Consider the following 17,386-nt stretch of genomic DNA (forward strand, 5'->3'; position numbering starts at 1 on the left):
GCTTAGCCCTAAGACTATCAGAAGTTTCATAAGATCATAGAAGATGAGGTGGTGTTTCTAAACTTTTTAAAGTCCCCTTTTAAGAAACTTTACTTTGTTCATTGTTTTGTTGATTTCTTAATTGTCACATGCAAATTTCTTACTCTGGAAATCTGTTTTTATCAAATCTTAAGCTTTATTAATGAGGTTGTGTACGTTACAATTACAAGGGCTGAATCTCACTTCTTACATTCCCATCACATTGTCTGCTTAGCCCACAGAATTGCACTTGGATATCTAACTAAATACCTGTAGAATAAATCATCAGCTCTATCAGCAGGAACAGCAATTCCTAAAAACAAGTCCAGACTCAGGAAATGCTGACTTTATGCCCTATCTAACCTGGCCCTGACTGCCTGGTTAGACACGTAATGTTCCACTGAAGGGTCAAAGTATCAAATGGGTTGTTTTCTTCGTTGTCCCTTTTAATCTTCAGGCTTTTTTTCTCTGCTTGGATACTTCAGCACCATCTCCAGGCAACTGAAGTTTTTTTCAGATGCCCCAAACGAAGACTTTTCTGGGCTTCATCGCCAATTTCTTGTGTATTTTTTATATAATAAATTCTTTGTTGTTTCCATTTCTAATCTTGTCATTTCCACATTCCTTTTCCATTTATTGCTGTTTAAAACAGGAAATGAATCAATAATTGTCCTTTTGGCTTTAGTGTAGTACATAGTGACATTGCGAAAATTTCTGAGCATGTACAGTTAAGCAGTGGTAAAGTCCAGGACAGCAGAAAGTAACAGGGATAGTGGTAAATTTAAGGTTAATTAGATTACTTAATTGACTTTTCAAATGTTTGCAAGATGCTGAGTGCTAGATGATACTTATTTTTAATTACATTATTTCTTTGTAGCAATTTCATTAAATTCAGTTAAAACACTATTGAAGTATGTAAAGCTTATAAAAATGATAGCCCAAGGAGGAAACACAAAGTTTCATAGAAATATATTTTTCTAAGTATGCGAATCTGTGACATATATAGCAAGATCCCATTGCTATTGCCATGTGACATAATAAATATTTTATAACAGAGGAGGACTATGCTACATTCATGGTGGGTGCTGGAAAGCAAAGCCGTAGAGATTTGATGGTGGGTGTGTGGGTTTACAGCAAGATAACTTTACCTTTTGCTTCCGTAAAAGTAGATCAAATACGTTTTGAAAGTCACAAATGACCACATAGGAGCAATTTAGGAAACTGCTTTTCACTCAGCATCACAGTAACATCACAACCCTGTGAGATGCTCAGTCCAAACCGAGGGAATGATAAGGTTTTGCTTCAAGTACAACTAAACTGCTTTGATGCTGTCACCTAACATGCCCAATCATATGGTTAGTTTAAAATTATAGCTGCAAATATGGTGGGGATTAACTGTACCTGAGGACATTATGTGGCCTGCATTCCACATTCCAAACATCAAAAGCAGATTATATCCCTGCATTTGAGAGTGAATAATTTTTTTTTTTTTTTAGTGTCTGTTACAATATTCATAGAATCATAAAATCACCAAGGTTGGAAAAAACCTCTAAGGTCATCCAGTCCAACCGTCCACCTATCACCAATATTTCTCACTAAACCATGTCCCTCTGTACAACATCTGAATGTTGGTGCCTCCACCACCTCTCTGGGCAGCCCATTCCAGCGCCTGACCACTCTCTCAGGGAAGCATCCCCTAACATCCAATCATTCCTGCCTGTAGGATTCAAAATTATAGACAAATTGCCTCTGAAAACAACAGGCACATGTTTAATGCTGGTTAAATCCATTCCTTTGAGGAAGCACATTATGTTTTGTGGTTTCCTTTGGTATTAAGAGAAACACCTTCATAAATCCTTCCTCCTGCCTCATCCTCACTCAAAAAGTGGTGGTTTTGTCATGCACTGAATGATCTTTACATAGCTAAAATCTAATTACAAGAAAAAATAGTCTGCTCTAAGGAAATTCCTTGACTTAATATGTGACTTGATTACAGTGGATCAGTGGTTTTAGGAAGATGTTCTGTAGACTCAGATGAAATAGTAATGAGGAATGCTAGATTTGGTGTCCTATTCTTTTCCATGTTTATTTACTTTCAGTCCTTTTCATGTTATATGGAGCTTCTTGCATCTTCTTTGAACTATTATGTGGAAATCTTAGGTGAAATAAATCATTTTATCAGCAATTTTAAAACTTCCATTTTATTAGTTTAAATAGAACAAATTGAGTCATTTTTAAAACAGTTCTACATCTTAAGTTTTCTGGTGGTTCTGTCATTATCTTTAATGGAATGTGATCTCATGGCCAGATGGGGTCATATTGTCAGCACTCATAATATAGAGCTGTGGAACCAAAAACTTAAAATTTCCAACTAAAAAAATTTGTCTAAGCTATAGTTTCTTTAGAACTTATCAAGCTGTTCTTTGTCTATGAACTCCTCTATAGCAAATGTACAAGAAAGTAGTGGGACAGTTTGCACGTTTCCTTCATGAGTGCTATACATTTTAGTTACACATTGATATGGATCTAGATATGTATATCCTATCAAGTGATGAAAACACTTTTGTTTTCCTAATTGCAGAAGATGCAGCCCGATTTAAAAGCCTTAGAAAATATGTTTACTTATACGAAGTGGAAACATCAAGTGGGATCATGGGAACAACAGATTCTCGAAGTGGTTCAAAGATCACCTGTAAAGTAAGGAAACAGGAGTAAATACAACTCACTGGACTGTGTATCAACTAACATACTTGACAACTGGGTAAAATTATTATTTTGAAAGGCACTCACAGAGAGTCCTGAAGAGTAACTCTCTCTATTCTAGGCAGAATATTCCTTTATAGCACTGTATCAGAGCTTTTTGTCCTGCATTTTTAAAGGAGAGGATGAAGACCTGGTAACTGAGCTTTCCTTGGCTACCAGGTTGAGTGTACATCAAATAATTCTACAAGTCAAACTAAAACGACTCACTGATTCCATCATAACCAATTGGTGGTAACCATCAAGCCAGGATCCATACTGTAGGGATAAAAGGCCCCACTGGGCATTAAACTAATGTCTGTCCCAAACCCCCTTCTAGCTTCTCCAAAACATTCCTTTCACTAGTTGTTTTTTTCCCTGCAATTAAATAATTGGTTTTTATTTTTGGCTTACAGTATTCTGACGTGCAACAGTAATCATTACGATGACACAAGTTTTCAAACAATTATTCTAGTACTGTAAATTTTCAACACCTAAAGTTGCTTTTTTAATATGCGTGTAGGACACTTTGTCAACACATACTTTGTCAAACAGATACTTGTTCTCAAGTCTTCTTCCTCAAGCTACCTTAAGCTGTTGAGAGCACTTTGGCATCTTTCACGAGAGCAGCTGTCAGCATGATTCTGACATTTTACCCAATGCAAGGAACACTGTGTTTTCAAGACTGAAGCAAGATGATAGGGGAACTTGTAATGAAAAAAAAAAAAACAGCTAAACACATAATTTGTATTTTCAGGTTGAGCTGGAGGTACCACAGTTGTGCCAGTTCATCCTGAGGACAATGCATTGCTCCCTAAGGGAGACATTCGGTGTTGACAGTGAGAGAAGAGCCATGCTGAAGAAGTCAAAGAACTCTGAAGACTTTGCAAATGCCATGTCCAAGTAAGAAATATCAATTATCAGTAACTAATTCATCAATACCTATAGTTTTAGCACTGAATGGCTGGTAACATAACAGCCCAGACTATACTTTTCCAGGTTTAGGACATGCTGATGATAATATGGCAGGTTTATATTCTGGTTCCATAGCAATTCTCTCCCCATTATGTTTGGGGCCAATGCAGTTCTACCAGGGAAGTTTTTTTTTCTAACCAGAATTTTCACCTAGAATGTCTTTGTAATTTTTTATATCATTTACATCATGAAACTGTTGGTTAGTTCCCTAAAAGATTGTTGTAAGTGGAATATTTGTTCTCGTACACAAATTCTCACATGACTGTCTGCAGCCATTTTCCATTGCTGATACGGTACAAAGACTGTGCAATAGAAAGGCATTTGAGACTGAAGTCCGGATTTCCTACCATGATCTTTACTGACCTGTGCAACTTATCTTTTCCTTGCTTATCTACTTTTGAAGCTTACTATTACTCCCTCCACCCAATTAGTGCCCAGTGCCTGGTAATGTATGCATTATTTGTACTTCTTTGTTTATTGCAGTGTCTCACAATATGCTCCCTCTTGTCTCCCAACCCATAGATCTTAAAAAACTTGGGAGAGTGTTAAAATATTTTTTTCACAGTGGAGTTTTTATTTAAAAGCACAAGTAGTAGCTTTTAGTCTTTCCCATCATTCTGTAGATAACTGCAGTAGTTAATAATTAGCTCAGTCTAAAAATTTGCTCATCTACTATCTGAATTGTTGCAATTCCAACTTCCAGCCATTGCTCCTGATATTTATTTGTCCTTACATGACGTAGTCTGGTGATACCAGAATGTCCTTGGTTAGAATTTTGCTGGGAAGGACCTACTTTAATAATAATTTTTTTTTAATAGTAGTAATAACAAATATTAAATAACAATAGACCAAGAGAAAACATGCTGCTGTAGGTATAGCCTGTTAGTTAAAAACCACGCCTTCCTGGGTGGTTTTAACATGATTTCATACTAATGTCGGGGATTTTTTTGGCAGACATGAGCTAAAATTCAGCACTCAGGATGGAACAAAAGTCAAACTGTATCCAGAGAAGGATGAACCTCTGAATGTCCTCAATCTCAAGAGAGGAATCATCTCAGCTCTCCTTGCACCAACGGAAACAGAGGAAAACATAAAAACAATTTCCATGGTAAGAGTTTTGAAAAGCATTCACTTTGTTTTCTTAATAAGTGGAATAAATCTCACCTAGTAGAGTTATTCTTGATATAATTTTCGGAAGACCTGGAAATTCAGATAACAGTGTGTGAATTTCTGCTAGAATAGAAAGTGTCTGATGACATCCTTAAAGACACTGATTCCTTTCCTCCTTCTAGGATACCGTTTATGGAAAGTGTGACAGTGAGGTTGAGTTCAAATCCAGAAGAGGAAGTGTTGCAGAAGATATTTCAATTAACAGGAACCTAAAAGCCTGTGACAACTTCAGTCCAATCAGAGATTATGTCAGCCCTGTTGCCATTGTTAAAGGACTAGTAAGTACACCACTAAAAAGTCTGTAATATAACATTCTTCTACATCACTTAAAAAGATAAGCAACTACTAATTTTGTATTGACCTTATAAAAGGTTTTCTGAGCCCCTATGTAAGAGCAGCCTGTGGGTTTGTTGGCAGTTAGTAATGAAGAACAGATGCAGAGAAAAATAATGTAACTACCTTTAATGTTTCTCTCATGAATTCTTGGAGGAAACCTTGTAATAGTTGGAGTTGGTACTGTTGACTGCACAATAATCTATCAGATTATATACAAAACTTTTATTTTGTGGGTCAATATTCTCAACATTCCCACTTCATGTAAACCATATAATCCTCCAACACTCAGATATGTCTGTGATATGCAGGAGAGGGCTCTAAATCTCCTGAAATAAATGTTTTGACATGCTGTTTAGGCTTCTTACAAATCCCCTACAATCAGATGCAGTTGCTTGCATGAATATTTGCAGATTTCTTCCTGATACCGTGGCATCTGTGCTATTCAGTGTTTTTCCTAAGAAAAAAAAATAAAAAGAAGAATTCATATCATTCTGAAAAGCACATTTTATAACTTCTGCTACTTCTACACCTAGCTGAAAACTTCAAAATGTGTGTAAGAGTGAAATTAGAAAGAACTTCAGTTGTGGTGAGGGTCCTGAACTATTCTAAAAATTACAAGCTAGTTTATATGAACTAGTCCTATATTCTATATAATAATATATATATTACATATAAGAATATAATGAAGTAACTACTATGCCAAACAGCACAGTGATGCCTGAGGAAAAATATCTGTGGGATTTTTGATTGTAGAGAGACTTACATTTGCTAGTGGCACAATTTCCTTTTTGCATCAGAATGATTACAAGTTATGCACCATCCAATAGACTATAAGAGTTAAGGTTTCAGGAAAACTAGCAGACTTTAAAACTGTTTCCTATACTATTCAATAAAATAACTGCCAATTTTTTTTCATTTTACAGAACATCCCACTATCTACCCTTCTTAGTAGCACTCAATCCTGTCACTACAATATTGATGCAAAGAAAAAACATATAAGAGATGTTGTCTGCAGTGAAAAACACCTGTTTCTGCCTTCCTCATACAAGTATGTTGATCACTATTTATAATTACCATTTTAAAATAAATATTCATTTTAGATGCTAGTGTATCAAATTCTATCTTGACTTTATCCCTAAATCTGCACTTTGTTTGCAAGGATGCAAGAAGTGTAGGAAGATCCCTCAAAGAATTTTGACTCAACTAAAGCACTGAATTTTTGTTTGTTTGCTAGAAATCAGTATGGTATGATGACAGAAGTCAACCAGACACTGAAGCTTGAAGATAATCAGAGGATGAGTAACAGAAATTTTGATGGAGGTACAGCTGCAATTCTAAATAGATGTCAAGTAGATGAACTAATTTTTTTTTTTTTTTTCAAACAGAAAATTTGTTGAAAATGTATTTGAGAACACAAATGATAATTTTGAATGAATGTCCATTGACTTAGACAGAAAAAAGATTTGGGAGAAATGTGAAAAAAAGAAGTTTAAAAATACCTTGTAATTCTACACAATCTTTGTCTTTTTAATTTTGAAATTAATCTTTATAATTAAAACAATCTGTATAATCTAAATAATGGAAAGTAATTCTAATCTTTTTGAACATGACTTTAACAAGACTTTTTAAATTAAGCATTATTTCTTTTGAAGCTTCAGTTGCATCAATTAATATATGTTCGGTTCTGAAATGCCCTTCTTTACTATGCAATTGTTATTGCATTTTCAGAGCATGTTTTTTCCTAAGATATACTCACTCATTAAAAGTTAGAAAGGTGAACTCTGCTAATATACAAGGTGCCAAGAAAATGTCTTAATAAAATTTTCAGATACTTTATGCAAATAAGTATCATTATTCTACTTTGGGGAGAATTGCATTTAAATTCCATTTATTTTTACAAAATGTTCAGTTGTTGAACTTATACAATTGCAGTATAAGGCAATCTAAGCAGTTGATATTAATTATATTCAGTGTAGAGAGCTCCTTGATCAAGTAATGAAGAGTGTTATTGCTTTAATTCCTAGATGAACTGGAAGAGAAAGGGCTTGCACTGGAAAGCACAGATGCTAAATTTTCCAGGCAGGGTGATGCTGTTTTGAAAATTCTTCAGGAACTGCAGAAACTCACCGCCTCCCAGCAGAACCAGCAGAGAGCAAAACTCTTTTACAGATTTGTTTCTGGACTCAGAAGTTTACACAACAGCACTCTTGGCTCTCTTGTACCAAAGATGATGGAAACTTCAAGGTATGTTGCAGCAGTTCCAGTGTGTGTCGATGCCATAGCAAAATAATTCCAAGGTTGATGATTCACTGAACATTCTCTCAAAATGTAGTTTAAATAGATATCAAGATTGTCCCTCAGAAAGATAGGTTTCATATTAATAATCTAGAGAGAGAAGTAAGAGAGTAAGACCTATGAATATTTTTCCATCAGAAGTGCTCGGATGGTAATAACTTGAATATTGAATAAATGAAAACAGCTTAAGAATTTAAATAGATCTGAAAGTTCCAGACATCTATGAAGTACTAATATTGCTTGATCATTACCTGATCAAATCTTCTCATTTTAATGAAGAAACAGAACTATAAATTAAATTGAGTTGAATATAACAGTGTAGGGTTTTCCTCCCCACCACCAAGCCAAGTGTATATGCCTGATGCAATCCAGTAAACATGTTATTATGGCCAAATATCTTTGATCTAGTTTTGCTCAAGGACAATGTAATTCCAAATTCCAAGAACACAGTTTTGAAAGTGAGATTTTTAGAGCCATGTAAGGGCACAAACCTTTGGTTTGACATTGACCTCCACTCCCAAATCCTACTATTACTGTCTTGGCTGGATTTCAGGGAGTTTATGCATACTTTATGTCCTCAGTCTCCAGAGAGAGAGAGCCTCAGTCTGATTCAATGTATTATAATACTGAAAGTATGGAAAATCTCAAAGTCATGAAAAAAAAATAGATATGTCTGTGTAATTGTAGTACTGTTAATATTTTTCATCTTGTTTTTATCTAGTCATGTATTATCATAATTTGCAAAATTAAGCATCTTCTTCCTGATTAGCAATTGTGTGTTTTACTTCTAGCCATACATTTACCAGACATTTATATTAACAGACCTAAGCAAATATGTCAAATGTTTCTTTCAAACATAAAGCATACAGGAATAACTGCAAACAAAAAATCCATTAATTAAAGCCATTGCTTTTCCTTTCAGTTCCATCACAATTCAGGCCCTGATTCAGTGTGGGACTCCGGAGTGTTACAGTGGAGTCCTTCAGATACTGAGAACTGGGAACGTGAATCCACTTGTGGTTGACCTGGTCACGTATACCCTGGGACTCTTGCCTTCTCCAACTCCAAAGAGAATCCGGGAAATGCTTAACATGGCCCAGTATCAGCCAAGTAGAGCTTCCTTTTATGGCTTGAGTCATGCTGTTACCAAGTAAGTAATGGCAGCATGTGATTTTACAAAATAGCATCAAGAGAACATTAAGATGTGTGAACTATAAGACCAGCCCTCCTGGAGGGCTTTTTTTTTTTTTGCTATTCTCTTGAATTTGTTCTACTGAAATAAGAGAATAAATAGACATTTCCCATTTTAACCATTTGTTTCTAATGCATTTTTTTGCTTCAGGTTTTATAATGAGAAGATGATTGTGACAGAGGAAATAACAGATGTTGCTGACTTCATGGTATCACTGCTTGGCACTGAGTGTTCTGGAGATGCTGAACTCACATATCTCACACTTCGGGTATTTTTATTTGCTTCTTTCCTTACCATAGTACATATATTACCTTGCTTCTGTTGGTGGAGAAAAGAAATTAATCATCTTTCTTTGTTTTCATCACTGACAGGCTATTGGAAACATGGGTGCAGTAATGGAGAAAGCTAAACCCAGCCTGAAGGCTTCTCTTAAAACATGTATCAGAAATCAAGCTGCATCACTTTCGGTTCAAAAAGCAGCCATACAGGCATTCCGGAAGATGACCATTACAGAAGAGGTAATGCACAAGAACTACCATAACATGTGTTCAGTTCACCTTCACTGTTCACAGAAATAATTGAATAAAATAGGACACTCCTATCAATTCACAATTTTGCTACCTTCCTTTTAGCTGCTTCCTGCTCTAATAGAACTTATTTAGTTAGTTTACTTCTTATCCAGATGTCTGAGAAATTTATCTGATTCAGTGAATGTTACTTCTTTGAGGAGAAGCTGCTTTACATGGACACTTTGAGTTTAAATGGCAAATTTCCTGCAAGTGATTTAAATGGAATTCTGCTTATTTGAAGCTGGATTTAAATAAGGAATTAATTCAAATCTAAATGAATTTACTATGAAAAATCAGGTTGCTATTTCATACTGGCACATTGTTATCATTGTTGTTCACAGTGTTGCTTAGATTTATGTTTACATTACAATGGCATGACAATTTCAACATCAGTAAGTTCATCTCACCTAAAAGGTGAGATCTTGTTAAGACAAGTCTTAAAGGAGCCTGGGAGCCCAAAATCGTGTGGAGCTCACATCCTCAGACTTACTTCCATTTAAGGCATTCAATTTTTTATTATTGTTACTATTTATTTTCAACCTATGTTTTCAGTTTTCCTACAGTGGGGCATTTGATCACCTTCTTTTCCTAAACTGAATGACAAAAATTTTAAGTGTTTTCTGCAGACCAGAACACTTCAGATTCCCCTGCAAGAAAATCATTTTTAGAAAAAACAAATTAATCTGCCAGATACAGAGTAAGAAAATCTATTTTAATAAAAGCATAATTTCTGTGAAAAGATCTAAGAAACTGTATCAGAATATTATCAATGACAAGACTTTGACAAGTTTTAGAAAAAAAAAGATACTATGTAATTATGCAGTCTTGAAGAAATTACGTACTTGAAATGATCTCATGCTGTCTATTCCCAAAGGAGTATGACAACCTTGTTATGTTTATGTAGGATCGTTCAGCACTTATGAAAGAATTCCAGGAAGGAGATGCACCTACAGATAAACGTCTAGCAACCTATCTGCTACTGATGAAGAATCCTTCCCCAAGTGATCTCACAAAGATTATGAGAATCCTCACAAGGGAAAGGAACGAGCAAGTGAAAAGCTTTGTCGCTTCACACATTGCCAACATCCTAGACTCTGACGAAGTAGGCATTGAAGAGTAAGTAAAATTTTGTTATATACTGGTCTCTTAAGAAGAACGAAGTTTTTCCATAACTTCGACTTCATAACTTCCATAATAATTAGTTTGATTTAGTTTAGTAGTGTGAGTTTTGTACAGGTTTTCTCTTATGATTGATTATTTGTTTGCTGGTTTGTTCTCTTTGTTTGAACAACATCAACTGAGTAGATCTGCAGCTTTTTTAGGGCAGTGCTGCTCTTGCCCTTAGACTTACTGTCAGTGTGTGCAGAGAGCTAGCCATCTATACAATCACCTCAGTTGTATGAATGTCTGCAAATGACTCAAGATATCTCTCACTTAGGGATAAAGATTTTTTGCAATTCATGCTGATCATATTTGCATTGCTGTCCTTTTTCCTAGTCTAAAAAGCCACGTTGAAGAAGCACTGAAAGGAAACGAGGTTCCAACAGCCAAAGATTTCAGAAAATTCTCACAAAATTATCAAGTTTCCAAAAGAGTTTCTGTACCTGGCCTCGATCCCATCTCTGCCAAAGTAGAAGGAAATGTGATATTTGATCCAAACAGATATGTTCCTAAAGAAACTATGCTGAAAACCACCCTGAATGTGTACGGTTTTGGCCCAAGTGATATCTTTGAGGTACAATTATCAAAAGCCTTTGCTAGCATTCATCTGTTTTCTTTCTCACTTCTGTTTGCTTATAACAACTTTCCATGAATAATGTATTGTTTTTACAAGCTTTGAGAGAAACCTAAAGATCACTGTGCTTACAAGGAGACTTTCATTTGATCTCAATGGGCTTTAGAGCAAGCCATCCGTTATGTGATGTCACTTGCCATTGCCTGGATGGACGACCCTGTTGGAGTTATTAAAGGCCACAGCTAGGGTAAAATGAACCCATCTGTAACAAATGGACTTCACGCTAATGAGTCATTACTGGCACACTGAAGTACTCATAGTAGATTCTAAGTGAGATGCAGCCTATGTGTAGGTTTTATGTTGGATGTGTCGCCGACGAGAGAAAATTAATCATAGTATCTAGTATTCTCTTAGCTTGCATATTTTCCCTTAAGAATCATAGACTTGTAGGATATACTGTAAATGCATTTTTTGTTCCCCAGAAAGTCTGTTTGTTGTAAAGGTACAAAGAAGTGGAGAACCTCTCTTAGTTATGGCATTGTTCTGTTCGTTTCAGCTTGGCTTGGATGGAAAGGGATTTGAACCAACACTGGAAGCTTTGTTCGGAGAGAAGGGATTTTTCCCAGATACAGCAAGCAAGGCCCTGTACTGGGTTGATGGCAAAGTGCCAGAGCAGGTTTCCAAAGCTCTCTTTGACTACTTTGGTTACTCCCACGATGGCAAGCAGGATCAGGTATAGTTTGAAAGCATTCTCTGTTCAGCACAGCAATCCTATATTTACATAGTAATTACAGCACTTACATGTTTATTGTATATGAACTTTCTCCTTTTCTAATATGCTAAAATGGAAGTCCTTAATGATGTTTAACAGTGTTCTTTCTTCATGGCTTGTGGGATGGGCCTTTGTCTGGAGGAAGAAAAAATGGCAATGCTAACTGATACTCAGTGTGTTATTATTCTAGATACATGACCTTACGGAGTTCTCTAAATCTGTTTAACTACCTTCTGACTGAATTTTCAGGACATCACTAAAGCAATAATTCTTAACCTTGAAAAACTGATAAAAGAATTGAGCAAGAAGGAAGCCCCTGAAGGAAGAGCATTTCTGCGAATTCTGGGAGAAGAGCTTGGGTACATGAAACTCAATGATTTCAAACTGCTGGGAAGCGTGGTTCTAGAGTGCTTTAAAACTCTTCAGAGAATTCCTGAAATGGTATGTTTCTAATTTTTCAACATGTATTATTCACCACTATTTCTTTTTTTACCAGTTGTTTATAAAGTTCTGATTTCATTGATATATTATATGAAGAATGCACATTTGATGCCTACTCTGGTCATGTAAAATAAAAATACTTAAAATGAAATATCTAAATTTAGTCTAAAGAACTCTAAAGAACCCATAAATACCTATCAATAACTAAGTAGAGTGCTTCTTGTAGATGGGTTAAGGAAAGGAAAAAAAGGAGGGTTCAGATATTATTGCAGAATTGTGATATATTGTGGAACAATTCAGTGCTAGCCAGTATGGTATATTACTGATTTTTTAATTGTGAGATATATATATATCAATATTAATTGATACTATATCATATTAAAAAGAAAATAAAATGTAGTTCAGAAATATGTAGTAAAACACTGCTTTTGATGAAGTCAAAAAGACATTTTGCTATTGACTTTGGGGAAGTCAGAATGTTACATATTATCTAAATCAATTCACATTCAGTTGTGGATATCAAGGCAGGTGATAAAATCTAGTATCCAGCATTGATTAGTTAATATTTGTTTCCTTGTTTGATTCACAGATTGCACAAGCCATCTCAAGAGGTGTTGACAAGGACTTATTTGTCCACTATATGTTTATGGACAACGAGTTTGAACTCCCAACTGGAGCAGGTTTGCAACTGAAGTTTGCCTTGTCTGGAATAGTTACGCCTGGGGCCAAAGTAGCTGTGAAACTTCATCAAAAAAGTGTAAGTCTCAACAGCTCTCTTTATTTTGTCTTCTCTTAATACTCAGCAACCTCATTTAGGGATTAAACTGTTTACACCGAAAGAATTTTTAAAACTATAAAATACTCCTGAAATAAACTTACTCATCAGAGGCCTTCAGTTAATTCATGGATAAAGTTTACAATCAAATGAGAAGTAATGTATATAGTAAGTCAAGTATGTGATATAATGATATTTATGAATTAAATGCATTTTAATAATCCGTTACAGTCAATTCTTCTGTCTGTGTATTTCTCTCTCCATGATCTCAAATGAGAATAGTGCAAAAAGCTGCAGCATGTGAATTTGGTGTTCAAACAAAACAGTTAATAAAAAATTTTGATGTAACTAAATTAAAGTGAAAATTTTGCTTTCCAATTAAAAGAAATATTGGAAAATGAGCTAAGTGAAACTTTTCTACAAGAAATATTTTAAAATTTAAAAATTTAAAAAATTACAGTGAATGTGGCACAAAATACCATTCTCCAGTTAAAATGTTAAATGAAATATTTGGAATCTTTTTTTCAGTTTTTGTAATTATTTTGTTCTATTTTAGTCAATATTTTATATAAAGTCTTCAGTAGTTTCAGTTCACTTAACTTTTAATTTGAGAATGTGTGCAGTATTTAAGTAAATTTTTTTAAAGGCCTTTAAAGTTGTTCTTGGCTGCCATTACATTACTTGTGGAATCTTTTCCAGAATTTTGCATCCTGTCCCTTCTTGCTGTAATGGTGAAACCAAAAGCTCGAAAAGAAGCTGTTTTCTGCTTAGAGAAATTGAAATCTTTCAAACACTGTACTCATTGTTTTGGAGAATTGCTATATTTTCTCTACAGTGGAAAACTGGTTCTTGTTTTCAGATTTAAAGATACGCACAAGTAACTTCATGTACAATATCTTTCTGCAGAATGACTACTTCTGTGTAAGGTTTCCCAATGCTATAATCTTGCTGTATTTGCTGCATGACAGCTGTCACTTACTTGCTCCCTCAGCTGATTTGATTTGGGAATCCACTTTTTGAATAGCAAAATAAATTATACAAAATCTACCTCTAGATTATCAAGACTGAGGACATTGTGTTCTAAAAAGTATTTTGGGAAAATGAAATACATTATTTTGCTTTTATTAAATAGATGCAAGCAGAACTCATTGCTAAACCTTCAGTAGCAGTTGAGTTTGTAACACATCTGGGAATAAACATGCCTGAATTTGCTAGAAGTGGTGTGGAAATGAATTCCAATATATTCCATGAGTCTGGAATTGAAGCACATGTTAGCGTGAAAGCTGGACAGCTGAAATTCAGCATTCCTGCCCCAAAGACACCAACAAAGCTCCTCAGTATCAGGTAATGGGAAGTGAATGAGAACTTTTGAGATGTGTTCTTCCCTTTTCTTGATTTTTCACTGTGATAGAATTTGAGAGATTAGGGCAGACACAGGGAAATTTTCAGTTTAGAAAAATCCCAGGCACAGTAAAACTGGAATTACTTTTCTTGTAAGATAAGTAAATATTTTAGGAGCCAGGCCTTGCAGATTCTTTAATTTGTCACTATTTTCTGTGACTTCCAATAAGATACTTACCATTTCTTTGATTTACCATTGCTTTGATTTCTCTCACATGAACTTATTGTATTAGCAATGCCTGGTTTTAAGTGGAATTTAAATGAATGGCTTACATTAACTGGAGAGGATATGTGGCTCAACACATGAAATTATAATTATCGTTAATAATGCTTGTAATAATAGTAATAATACACTACTTGATCATTTAACCACCAGATGTCATTTCATTAAGCCCCTACCTCAGTTATTTTTATTTAGAGTGTAATGTTACTAATAGAGCAACTTATATGCAAATATCTGAACTCCTGTTCTGGGAAAAAATGAGTTGTTTTTCTTTTCCAGCAACACACTACATTTGGTGTCTCCAGCCAAAACTGAAGAGATTCCACCTCTGATTGAGAACCGAGAATTCTCAACGTCATGCAAGCCTTTCATTTCTGGTCTAAATTTCTGCACTAAATTATTGTACTCTAATGCCAGTTCCATGGAGGCAGCTCCATATTATCCCTTGACTGGAGAAACCAGGTAAGTTAGGAAAGCTTTGACTGTCTATTTTGGGTTAAGTAACCTTCCCTCTTAGGGCTTATTATTGCATTACCCTTTTACCTAAAGCTTACCTTTAAAAATATTGAAATGCAGACAAGCTTGAGCAGCTCAGAAGGAGAGCTATTAAGAATTGTCTGGTTCCTTCTGTTTGTGGTCATAGCAAAATCAGTTATTTACAAGATGTTTGTTTATTCCTCCTTTAGATTTGAAGTTGAAATAGTGTCCACAGGGGAAGTGAAAGAATACTCTGCAAGTGCAAACTATGATCTGCAGAGAGAGGGAAATGACCTGGTAGACACATTACAGTTTGCAGTACAAGCAGAAGGTAAGAGTCTGAAAAAGAAATGGTTTACCTCTGTTTTGGTCTGTATGTCACTGAACTGAAAAAAAGATTTTTATGAATAATACACAGTAGAGCTATTTATGAAATAATACATTCTTTTGACACCTAATCACTCTAATTTTGTTTCGTATTTGCAACCGCATTACAAATTCTTCATGATTTTGAATCTCTAAAAATTTCTTCATGAGATTTAAATTTGGATGTCAATGAATGAAAGAATGGAAAAGGAGAAATTAATGATTTCTACATAAACAATAGGAAAATTACAGTTCTGATGAAATATGAAAGTATACAAATGGAGAAAAACTGCATAAAACACAAGATGTGTTTTGTTTTGTTTTGTTTTTTAATGAGAGACCCATGCAGGCTTTCTTTAGATTTTCAGAATGGTATAATTTCCAACTGATTCTATTTTTTCTCCTTCTTAGAGAAAACCAAAATGCTCCATGGTCATGAATAACAAGACTATATTATATTTTCCAGGTGTAAAGCAGCATGAAGCCACACTGACCTTTAAGTACAATAGAGACAGGAAGATTCTGACCAGTGACATCTCCATTCCAGATGTTGATGTTGACTTTGGTACTAAATTCAGAATCACTGATGAATCTGTTTCTGGGAAGAAAGCATATACCTTTGTAATAGACTTTAATAACAAGAAGATTTCTGAAGTTACTCTTAGTGGACAAATAAGGTAACTCAGAAGACCACTTTTTCAGACTTTTTCAGATATCTTTGGATACAATAACTGAAGTTTTTATTGAAGGTATAAATTTTTGGAAAAATAATAGCCCAATTTGGATAGATTGCTCATATATATACAGATAGACGTATAAAATTGTCGTTCAACTCCCCTTTGAAAATCCTTGAAATATTTTGTTTGTAATCTATCACATATACATAAATACACCTAATATACCAAGTGATCCTTTCTACAACATGTTTTTGTGTAATTTGTATTGCAAGTTTTGAGAGGTGGTTCTTGCATGTTTGCAAACATAACTACAAGGATGACATTTTGCTAGAGTTGTTGCAGGTGTGATGTTCCAAGGATATAAGCAAGGCAAAGTTTGTACAGAGAGGTATTAGCGTTTACTAGGTGTATTCAGCTCTAACAAAGTTATTGCATCTCCCCATGAAGAGTCCTAACAGCACTCAATAAGCAACAAAACCAAAAATAGCTGAGAGCTTCCTGTAAAAATTCCCACGCTTCACGATGAGAATATTTCCGGGAACATCTACAGGGGAGCTAACAAAAATGTTCAGCCTGCCAGGGTTTCTAAAATTGTCTGCCTCACAAGCCCATGGTGAAATGAGCTGATCACATTCTTTAATAAACCTCAATCTTCCATGGAATTCTGTGATCTTGATGGTGCCCCAGGGAGTCTTTGTCTTTGCTGTTCATGCAGAATTGCCTCTGATATCAGTGGGAGTTTTGGACAGATGTCAGGGACCTCAATTCCCTTTCATTTGCACTAACATAATATTAGAATTTTGCTCAAGTCAACAAAGTTACAAGATATAAAATAAATGTGGGTAAAGGAAAATGAAGCCCAGTGGCATAATATATCTTGTCAACTGTTTTGTTTTTATCTTATTCATGGTCACACTCAGTATCCTTAGCAGAGAATTCAGCTTGAGTAAGGAGTTCAGAATTTGGTTCAGATAGAATATTACCAGACAGGTAGATATTTCCTTCAGTTTCACTATTATGGAACTATACTGAGCATATTAAGGAATTAATATTTTGTGTATCCACACAGTCATATTTTAATAATTTTCCTTAAATTCCCAAAGTAACCAATTGGAGCTGAAGACAGTCACTGACTCAGAAAGAACTTCACAAGTTTGATTAGTTCTGTGTCTATAAAACCTATTCTGCTTTTTACACTCTTTTTAAATGCTGAAACTGCTCCTGA

General features: G+C 35.0%; 1 protein-coding gene across 1 annotated transcript in view; it reads left to right on the forward strand.

The window, feature by feature from the left end:
* APOB (apolipoprotein B) overlaps window positions 1-17,386 on the forward strand; it is a 35,741-nt gene that overhangs the window by 2,012 nt on the left and 16,343 nt on the right. Inside the window, exons 3-21 of the mRNA XM_052687783.1 lie at window positions 2,600-2,715; window positions 3,515-3,660; window positions 4,687-4,840; window positions 5,025-5,180; window positions 6,162-6,286; window positions 6,473-6,558; window positions 7,263-7,482; window positions 8,456-8,683; window positions 8,876-8,993; window positions 9,097-9,243; window positions 10,199-10,410; window positions 10,792-11,029; window positions 11,586-11,762; window positions 12,051-12,242; window positions 12,832-12,999; window positions 14,150-14,361; window positions 14,921-15,103; window positions 15,328-15,449; window positions 15,951-16,161. Coding sequence (XP_052543743.1) covers window positions 2,600-2,715; window positions 3,515-3,660; window positions 4,687-4,840; window positions 5,025-5,180; window positions 6,162-6,286; window positions 6,473-6,558; window positions 7,263-7,482; window positions 8,456-8,683; window positions 8,876-8,993; window positions 9,097-9,243; window positions 10,199-10,410; window positions 10,792-11,029; window positions 11,586-11,762; window positions 12,051-12,242; window positions 12,832-12,999; window positions 14,150-14,361; window positions 14,921-15,103; window positions 15,328-15,449; window positions 15,951-16,161 — 3,211 coding nt within the window. The remainder of the gene's footprint in view (window positions 1-2,599; window positions 2,716-3,514; window positions 3,661-4,686; window positions 4,841-5,024; window positions 5,181-6,161; window positions 6,287-6,472; window positions 6,559-7,262; window positions 7,483-8,455; window positions 8,684-8,875; window positions 8,994-9,096; window positions 9,244-10,198; window positions 10,411-10,791; window positions 11,030-11,585; window positions 11,763-12,050; window positions 12,243-12,831; window positions 13,000-14,149; window positions 14,362-14,920; window positions 15,104-15,327; window positions 15,450-15,950; window positions 16,162-17,386) is intronic.

The sequence above is a fragment of the Tympanuchus pallidicinctus genome, unplaced genomic scaffold (genome assembly GCF_026119805.1).
Source record: "Tympanuchus pallidicinctus isolate F22 unplaced genomic scaffold, pur_lepc_1.0 scaffold1, whole genome shotgun sequence".
In the NCBI taxonomy this organism is placed as follows: Eukaryota; Metazoa; Chordata; class Aves; order Galliformes; family Phasianidae; genus Tympanuchus; species Tympanuchus pallidicinctus.